General features: G+C 19.2%; 4 protein-coding genes across 4 annotated transcripts in view; 3 read left to right on the top strand and 1 right to left on the bottom strand.

Moving 5' to 3' along the window:
* Positions 1 to 318: 318 nt before the first annotated feature.
* DDB_G0277251 (hypothetical protein) lies at positions 319 to 2328 on the top strand (the record flags this gene model as incomplete). Its single annotated transcript, XM_637670.1, has 5 exons — positions 319 to 402; positions 486 to 694; positions 771 to 1090; positions 1179 to 1663; positions 1753 to 2328. The coding sequence occupies 5 exons, from the start codon at positions 319 to 321 to the stop codon at positions 2326 to 2328; spliced, it is 1674 nt and encodes a 557-aa protein (XP_642762.1).
* A 2573-nt stretch (positions 2329 to 4901) lies between these two features.
* DDB_G0277249 (ankyrin repeat-containing protein) lies at positions 4902 to 5750 on the top strand (the record flags this gene model as incomplete). The annotated part of the gene is made up of 1 exon (XM_637669.1): positions 4902 to 5750. The coding sequence occupies one exon, from the start codon at positions 4902 to 4904 to the stop codon at positions 5748 to 5750; it is 849 nt and encodes a 282-aa protein (XP_642761.1).
* A 391-nt stretch (positions 5751 to 6141) lies between these two features.
* On the bottom strand, positions 6142 to 7191 carry apnB (hypothetical protein; the record flags this gene model as incomplete). Its single annotated transcript, XM_637668.1, has 1 exon — positions 6142 to 7191. One exon carries the CDS (start codon positions 7189 to 7191, stop codon positions 6142 to 6144), a length of 1050 nt encoding a protein of 349 aa, XP_642760.1.
* Positions 7192 to 9199: 2008 nt separating this feature from the next.
* gpbA (G protein b-subunit) overlaps positions 9200 to 10000 on the top strand; it is a gene marked incomplete at both ends in the record, with an annotated part of 1770 nt that continues 969 nt past the window's right edge. Inside the window, 2 exons of the mRNA XM_637667.1 lie at positions 9200 to 9302; positions 9437 to 9641. Of these exons, the coding sequence (XP_642759.1) occupies positions 9200 to 9302; positions 9437 to 9641 (308 nt within the window). The remainder of the gene's footprint in view (positions 9303 to 9436; positions 9642 to 10000) is intronic.

Below are 10000 nucleotides of genomic sequence, written 5' to 3'. Positions count from 1 at the left end.
ATAAATATGTCCGATTTTTTTTTTTATTTATTAGATATTAAAAAAAAAAAAAAAAAAATTTTGGTAAAAAGGAAATTATTATTATTATTAAAATAATTTTATTTCGTTTATTTTTGGATCGATTTAAAATATTTTAAAATATTTTATTTTCATATAATTTTCCCACTTTAAATTTTTTTTATTTTTTTTTTTTATTTTTTTTTTTTTAAAATTTTATGAAAAAAAAAAAAAAAAAACATTAGTTTTGACAAATTTTTTTTTTTTAAATTATTTTAATTTATCTTTTAGTTTCAAATTATAAAAATAAAAAAATAAAAGATGAGCTCTTTAGAAAAGATAGATCAACAATTAAGTTTATTAAATCTCTCTAGAAAAGAGATACCAAAGGATGGTTCTTGTTTAGTGAGTACAATAATAATTATAGAAAAAAATAAAAATTTTATTATTTATTTCGATTATTAACATATAATAATTAATTCCTATAGTTTAGATGTGTTAGTGAATCAATATTTGGAACTCAGAACTATCATTCTAGAGTTAGAAATCAATGTATAAAATATTTAGAATTGAATAGAGATTTATTTGAACCATTTGCTTGTATTCATAATCCATGGGAAAAGTATATTCTTGAAATGAAAAAAGATGGTACATGGGGTGGTGAAGTTGAATTACAAGCAATTTCTTTAATTTATGAGTAAGTTAATATCATATGATCAATTTGTATAAATATATGTATATATTAAAAAATAATTATTTAATAATTATTACAGAGTAAATTTTATAATTTATATAGGTAATGGTACAACAAATGTTAATAATGGATTTAAAAAAGATATTCAATTAGCATATTGTCATGGTGAACATTATGATTTAGTCATTGATTCAAAGAGTTTACAATTGTATACCAATTTTCAGTCATTAGTTTATGAAATCCTTTACAAAGCAATCGATAAACAATATCCATTATTAGGTATACCATACTCAAATATACCTCTAAAAGTTTGGGAAGCTGATGATAAAATAAAACAAATTAGAGATTCAAAAATTGTTGAAAAATTATTAAAAACTCAATCTGTTAATATTTTAGATGGTTTGTATACTTAAATCAATTATTATTATTATCATTATTATTACCTATAATTGTATTTTTAAAATACTAATATTTATTTTATAAACAGAATATGAAATAAATAAAAATAAAAAGAAACAAACCAATAATTACAATAATAGGAATAGAAATGTTAAAACAAGTAGTGATACTAACAATATTGATAATAATAATAATAATAATAATAATAATAATAATAATAATAATAATAATAATAAAAATCAAAGTGGAAAAAGAAGGAATAACAATAATAATAATAATAATAATAATATTAATAATAATAACAATAATAGTAATAATAATGATAAAAGAGGTAAAAATTATTTATTATTATCTACAGACTCAAATGAATCTATAGAATCTTCAGCATCAGAGAGACAATTATCAACATCATCCTCTCCAACAAATGAATTGGTTGATCAACAACAACAAGAACAACAACAAGAACAACAACAACCAGAGGAAGTTGATGAAGAATTAAAAGAGATTTTCAGACAAATTGAATTACAAGAACTTGAAGAACAGAGATTAATTGGTCTCGAAAAACACTTTCCTGTAAGTTTTTTATTTTATTTTTTTTTTTTATTTTGTTTTTTTTTTTTTTTTTTTATTCTTACTTACATTCAAAAATTGGATAAAAATAGACATTACCTCCATCAAATCATCCAAAACAAAATAAATTGGAAATGTTTGAAGCTTCAAATCAAACTACTACCACAACATCAACTACATCAACAACAACCACAACCAACACTTCTGGTGATAACCCTGAAGTTGAAGAAAAACCCATTGTTGTCCAACCACCAGTCTGGGGCAAACCACAAAATTGGACAGAGATTATTTCAACTGCTGAACAACAACAACTAGAACTACAACAACAACAATTACAACAACAACAACAACAAACTGAAAATCAAACCTCACAAAATGAACCTTTACAAATAAAATCAACCCATAGAAACTATAACAATAGAAATAATAACTATAGGAATAATAATAATAATAATAATAATAATAATAATAATAATAATAATAATAATAATAATAATAATAATAATGGTAGTAATAATAGGAATAATAGTAATAATAATAATACCAGTCCCGAAAATAATATTGGTGACAATAATGCTACTAATAGATATAAAAACCAAAATAACAGAAGAAATTATAACAACAATGATAATCAACAACACAAACAACAAACCCAACCATCCAAATAATTTTTTTTTTTTTTCCTTATAAAACCTATAATCCTTTTTTAATTTTTTTTCTTTTTTTTTTTTTTTCCATCAATAATAAAATTGTATTTCTTTTTCCAAACTAAATTTATTATTTCATTTATTGGCTTTTTTTTTTTTTTTTCTCTTTAAATTTTTTATTTTTATATATTATTTTCCATTTTATTTTTTTATTTAAAGAAATTAAATAAAATTTAACACATCATTGTTTATATAAAAATAATTTTACACATTTAAATATTTAAACTATTAATTTTAAAATAATAAAATAATAGCAATAATAGTTTAATAATTAATTTATTTTATTTTATTTAAATTTATTTTTTTTTTTTTTTTAAATTTTTTAAAAATCTAAATTGTTAATTATCAATTCTTGATTTTTTCTATTTTTTTTGATTTCCAAGTTTTAAAGGGATTTGCAACAGAAATTTTTAATTCTTCCAAAGTCCAATTATTTCAAATTTTAATACCATTCAAATATTTGAATGTCAATTAATTCTTATAAAATTTGATCCATATCATTTTTCATAATAAAATCTGGATTTTTAAATTAAAATTAAAAAAAAAAAAAAACCAATAAAATAAATTAAAAATAAAATAAAAAAAAAATAAAATAAAATAAAATTAAATTAAATAAAATAAAATTAAATTAAATTAAATAAAATTATATTAAATTAAAATAAAAAAAAACAAAAAAAGAAAGAAATAACCTAATTATTTTTAAAATTTTCCCAAGTTATTTTAAAAAGTATATAATATAATTATTGTAGGATCCTGTAAAAAAAAAAAAAAATTAGGCAAAGTATAATGGGAAGCTTTTTCTTTTCCCATTTTTTTCACCATCCAACCTACTTTCCTTACCACAATTTTCTCAAAAAAAAAAAAAAAAAAAAAAAAAATTATAAAAAAAAAAAAAAAAAAGTTAAGAAAAAAAAAATAACAATTATCTATCATTATTGTATATAAAAAAAAACTTTTATATATATTTCAATAGTAATAATAATTTTAAATATTATTTATATTTTATTCTCATTTGAAAAAAAAAGACCCATAGGTAAATATCTTTGTTTTTGGAAACTTTCCAAAAAAGGAAAAAAAAAAAAAAAAAAGTTTAAAATTTTTTTTTTAAATAAAAATAAACTATTCAAAATCTTTTTTTTCTTTTTATTTTTTAATTATAAACATATGTTTTTGGAAATTGAATGAATAAAAAAAAAATAAAAAAAATAAATCCAAATAATAATAAATAAATAAATAAACGATCAAATAAAAAATAAAAATAGTAAAAAAAAATAAAAAAAAAATAAAAATAAAATAAAAAAAAAAAAAATAAAAAAAAAAATAATAAATAAATAATAAAATCTCAAAAAAGTAAAAAAAAAGTTAAAATATTAAAAAAGGAATTATTTATAAAACTACGATTATTAAATTTTAAAAAAAAAAAAAAAAAAAAACAATTCTCAAAAAAAAATTTTGGTTCTTTAACAGTTTTCTTGTGTTATTACAAAAAAAATTAATTACATTTGTTGAAAAGAATTGCCTGGCAAATTTCAAAATATGAGAAAAAACCAAAAAAAAAAAAAAATAAAAAAAAATAAAAAAAAAAAAATTTAAAATTTTAAAAAAGAAAAAAAAAAAAAAAACTTTTTTTAAAAAAAAAAACACACACACACAAACAAACATTAAGAAAAAAAAAAAAAAAAAAAAAACTATATAAATAAAAAAAAAAATAATAAATAAACATTACCATTAAATAAAAGCAAATAAAAAAAATAACCTTTCAATAACAACAATAATAACAATAATTATAATAATATATTAAAACTTTATATTTTTCATAAAACTTTCTCAACTTTTCGTTTTTCATTTTTTCATTTTTTAATTTTTTAGAACAATTTTTTTTTTTATTTTTTATTTTTTTTATTTCCCAACGCACAAGATATTAAAAAAAAAAAAAATTTTCCACCATAACATTAACAAATAACTCTACATAAACATTAATTTTCAAATTCTTTTTTATAAAAACAAAACAAAACAAAACAAAATAATTCATTTTTTAACATTTTTAATCAACTACAATTATAATATCCTTATTTTCCCCACACAATATTAAATTAAAATCTCCCTCTCTTTATATATATATTATTTGAAAGTCCTATAAAAAAATTTTCAAATTATATAAAAAACCAAAAACAAAAAAAAAACAATAAGAAATTTTCTTTTTATCATTAATCATTAAAAACCTATATTATTAAAAAAAAAACTTTTTTTAAAAAAAAAAAAAAGTTGGCTTTTAGGTTTTAATTTAAATTTAGTAATTAAGAAATAATAATAATTTAGTACAATTGGTCTATTATTATTATTTTTTTTAGTAAATTTAGTTAAAGCTCTACAAGTAGTTTAAAACTTTCACAAATTAAATCAATAGTCACACATCACCTTTTTAGAACGGATATCAATTTTTTCAAGCCAATAACCTAACATTTAATTTTTTCATTTGTCTCATTTAAATTTCAAGTAGTAATATACCCACCCTAATCACTCAATACAACAGAATGTTTTCCTCAGCCAACAATAATAATTCATTAAGTAATAACAAACCACCAAGCGTAGTAGTAGCAGAACAACAACAACAACACAATGGAACTACACTTTCAACTCCAATGGATGGAGTTGTTAGTGGAAGTGGAAGTGGTAAGAGTTTTGTAGTAGAATCTTTCAAGATTATGGATATCATCATTCAATTCTTCCTTTTACAAGATTATCAATCCATAGATAATATATTGAATCAAGGCATATCCATAAACACACAAAATCAAGAAGGTGTAACACTATTACAATTGGCAATCCTAAAACAAAACATTCCATACGTTAAATATTTAATTTTCAAAGGTGCTAATTTGAATTTAGGCGATTTAACAGAATCGACACCACTCCACAAAGCAGTTTCTATTGGTTCAATGGATTTGGTTCAACTTTTAGTCCAGAATGGTGCAAACTTAAACTCTCAAGATGAAGAGGGTGACTCACCCTCCCATTATGCCATTCGTGAATGCCAACCTCAAATCCTCAGTTACCTCTTGTCAAAAGGTGCCAATGCCAACTCTTTCAATGAAGATGGTGAATCTCTCTTACATTTATCAGCCTGTCTTGGTGATTTTGAATCCTCAAAATTACTTTTATCCTATGGCGCTGACTGTCAACTTTTAGATGAAAGTGGTGTTAGCCCATTAGCTGAAGCGAAATCAAATAATCACTCAAATATCGTTGATTTATTATTAAATTCAATTCAAAACAACAACAGAAATATCAACACTCAACAAGGCAGTGATATCTATCCATTTGGTAATTTAAGAGATCTTACTTATGGAGCAAGATCAACTGCTGTCTCAACTTATTTTTAGCCAACAAACTATCACTTTTCAATCATTTCGAGATCGGAATTTTTTCATTTCAATTTCTTTAATGATTTTTCCTCAAAACCAAGAATTTTTTGTTCATCTAAATCAAATTATATCTTTAAATCCTTTGTAAAAATTTAAATTAATAATAATAATAATAAAAAAAAAAAAAAAGAAAAAAAAAAAAAAAAAAAAAAAAAAAAAAAAATATATATATTCAAGAACCCAAGAATCTCAACAAAAAAAAAAAAAAAAAAAAAAAATAGAAAATCAAAAAAACCTTTTTTTTTTTTTTTTTTTTTCTTTGAACCTTTATAAATAAATTATAATTTTTTAAAAACATCAAATTAAAACATTATTTTCTTTTTTTTACTTTTTTCTTCTTTTATTAAATTTACTTTTTTATTTTCTTTTTTATTTTCTTTTTTGAAGAATTCATTTCAATTATTCCAACAGGACATAAATTATTTACTAAACAATTTGAACATTTTGGATTTACAGGTGAACAAATAGTTTGACCGAAACCAACTAATAGATGATTGACAGTAGCCCAATTTTCTTTTGGTAACCAAGATTCCAAGTCCTTCATTGTCTCTTCAGGAGTTTTAGTTTTGACCCAACCTAATCTATTTGAAATTCTATGCATATGAACATCAACGGCTATACCTTCAACTCTACCCCAAGCTATTTGAACTATTAAATTGGTCATTTTTGGTCCAATACCTGGTAATTGTTCAATCTCTTTGAATGTTGGTGGTATATCACCATTGTATTTATTCTTTAAAATCTCTGCAATCTTTTTAAGGTAAATCGCTTTTCTTTTATAGAATCCAACCGGATATAATAGTGTCTCCAATTCATTGGTATCAATTGTTAACATTTTATCAACTGTTAATCCATACTCTTTTAATCTTACTACTGCTGCATGGGTAATCGCATCCTTGGTTTGTGATGATAATAAACAGCCAACTAATATATGAAATCTCTTTTCAATTGGTTCAATATTATCTTGATTAAATGATTCCGCTCCCAATGTATCAACTGGTGCCAAATTTTCACTTCTCATTATTTTAATTTTATCCCAAACTTCTTTCCAATGAATTTTTGCTAATGATATACCATTAATATGTGTTTTAATTTTAATATCTTCAATTACTTTTTCTTCTTCTTCTTCCTCTTTTTCTTCTTCTTCTTCCTTTTTGATATCATTTTTTATTTTTTTCTCTTTTTTATTTCTTTGTCTTTTTTTATCTCCTTTTTCTTCTAGTTCCTCTTCTTTTTCTTCATATTCTATTTTAATTTGTTCTCTTTTTATTATTTTTTTTGGTGTTTCATCATTTTTATCTTTTATTGTAGTTGTTACTGTTGTCAGTTTTGTTGATGTCGAAAAATAAGGTGATGAAATAATAGATGATCTATTTCTTGTTACAATTGGTGTTGTCATTTTTATGTTCTTATTGAAATTGGGAATAAATTTCAATGTTTGTTTTATTTTAAACATTAAAAAAAAAAATAAAAAAATAAAATAAAATAAAATAAAAAAAAAATTTAAAAATAATAAAAAAAATTAAAAAAAAAATTAAAAAAAATTAAAAAAAATTAAAAAAAATAAATAAATAATTAAAAATGGTTGGCAATATTAATTAAAATAGTTTTTTATTTTTTATTTTTTATTTTATATTTTATTTTAGGTATTTTTTTTTTTTTTTTTTTTTAAGATTTTAAATCAGCAAATAAAAAATTGGAAATTGGATTTAAATTTGAAACTTATACCTTTTTATTTATAATTGTTTTTTATTATTATTTTTTCGTCTTTAGAATTTTTTGCAAATGATCAGTCGCATGGTTAAAAAACCTGAAGCAAATCTTTATTTAAAATCAAGCTAATTGATCTGTAAAAAAAAAAATTAAAAAAAAAAATAATAAAAATTGAAAAAAAAAAAAAAAATCTAAAAATCGTAAATTTGCGGTTGTTGCTATTTATATTAACATGTGGTTGGAAAAAAAAATAATATAAAAAATAAAAAATAATGAAAATTTATTTAATCAATGTTTATATTATTATTTTTATTTTTAATTATCTAATATAAAAAAAAAAAAAAAAAAAAATCTTAAAAAATATTTTTAAACAAAGAAAAACATTTGAAAAAATGGAAAAAATCTAAAAAAAAAAAAAAAAATAGAATTTCTCTTTCCAAGTTTCCAAATTTATATGACAATCAAAAAACGGTTTTTTATTTTTTTTTTTTTTTTTTTTTTTTTTTTCAAAAAATTTCCTGCACAAAAGGATTTTTTTTTTTTTTTTTTTTTTTTTTTTTGATTTTTTTTTTTTTTTTTTTTTTTTCTTTTTTTTCAAATTATTTCCCACCCAAAAGCACACCATAACATTGTATTTATATATAAATATTATCACACAAATTATTAAATTATTACTAGTATATATAATTATTTAGAATAATAAAATAATAATAATAAAAATAATAATAACCGAATTTTAAAATTAATAAAAAGTGAGTTCTGCTTCACACATTCAAAAATAGAACCGTTATTTTTTATTTTTTTCTTTTTCTCATGTTTTTTATTTATATATTTTTATCCAAAAAAAAAAAAAAAAAAAAAAAAAAAAAAAAAAGAAAAAAAAAAAAAAAAAAAATTAAAAAAAAAATAAAAATAGTTTTATTTTATTTTTTTTATTATTACAACTTTAATTCACTTATTAAACATATAACACGATTGTAAAAAAAAACTTTATTTTTTTTTTTTTAGTTTTATTTTTAGTGTTATTTTTATTTTAAAAAAAAATTTTAATAAAAAAATTTTTAATAAAAAAAATATAATAATAGCCCCCTAATTATATCTTGATTCAATTCAACCCACACTCAATTTTAAACAAACACACACCCAACTTTTTTTTTTTTTTTTTTTATTATTTTTATTTTTTAACTTTTTTATTTTTTTTTTTTTTTTTTTATTTTTTTTTTTTTTTATTTTTTTCAAAATTTTTTAACTTATTTTTTTTTTTTTTCCCCATATTTTTTTCATTTTACCAAATCAACCACACAAAAAGAGAATAGTTGTACTATATAATTTTTTTTTTTTATTTCTCTTTCTTTTTTTTTTTTTTTTTCAAATCAATCAATCAATTAAATCACCTGTAATTTTAGTAAGTCCTTTTTTTTTTTTTTTTTTTTTTTTTTTTTTTCTCTCTCTCTATTTTTTTTTTTTTTTTTTTTTTTTTTTTTCTAAAATTTTTTTTTTTCATTTATTTTTATTTTTTTTTTTTATTTTTTTTTTTTATTTAATTTTTTTTTTATTTTTTTTTTTTTTTTTCAAAAAACATTTATATTTATAAACTTATAAGTTCTAATCAAAATTACTTTTTATTATTTAATATCAACTTTAGCTAAACAACTATAATATATAAATAGATTTAAAAAAAAAATATATAAAAAATGTCATCAGATATTTCAGAAAAAATTCAACAAGCAAGAAGAGATGCTGAATCAATGAAAGAACAAATTAGAGCAAACAGAGATGTAATGAATGATACTACTCGTATGTATTTAAATAAATAAATAATGTTAAACTCGCAAAAAAAAAAAAAAAAAAAAAAAAAAAAAAAAGAAAAAAAAAAAAGAAAAGAAAAAAAACTAACATTTATTATAATAATTATTATTATCATATTTCAGTCAAAACTTTTACTCGTGATTTACCAGGTCTTCCAAAGATGGAAGGTAAAATTAAAGTTAGAAGAAACCTTAAGGGTCATCTTGCTAAAATCTATGCTATGCATTGGGCTGAAGATAATGTTCATTTAGTTTCTGCCTCTCAAGATGGTAAATTATTAGTTTGGGATGGTTTAACTACCAACAAAGTCCACGCTATTCCATTAAGGTAAGATTTTTTTTTTAAAAAGAAATAAAAAATTATAGCACAGATCATCAATCACTTCAAATTCCTTTGTTTTTTTTTTAAAAAACCAACCAAATAGAAAAAAAAAAAAAAAAAAAAAAGAAAAATCAAAACCAAACAAATAGGAAAAAAAAAAAAGAAATATTAATAATATCAAGAAATAATTAATAATATCAAGAAATAATAGGAAACAAAAAGAAAAAAAAAAAACCTCAATTGATTAATTCCATTACTTTTCTCAATACCAGCAAATACCAAAGATTTTTTTTTTTTTTTTTATGTGGAACTTTTTTTTTTTTATTTTCTAAAAAAAAAAAAGTTTTTTTTTTTTTTCAAAAAAG

This window comes from Dictyostelium discoideum, assembly GCF_000004695.1.
Source record: "Dictyostelium discoideum AX4 chromosome 2 chromosome, whole genome shotgun sequence".
NCBI classification, from domain to species: domain Eukaryota; phylum Evosea; class Eumycetozoa; order Dictyosteliales; family Dictyosteliaceae; genus Dictyostelium; species Dictyostelium discoideum.
Note: the sequence above shows the minus strand (reverse complement) of the source record. Positions and strands in the feature narration are given on the sequence as shown.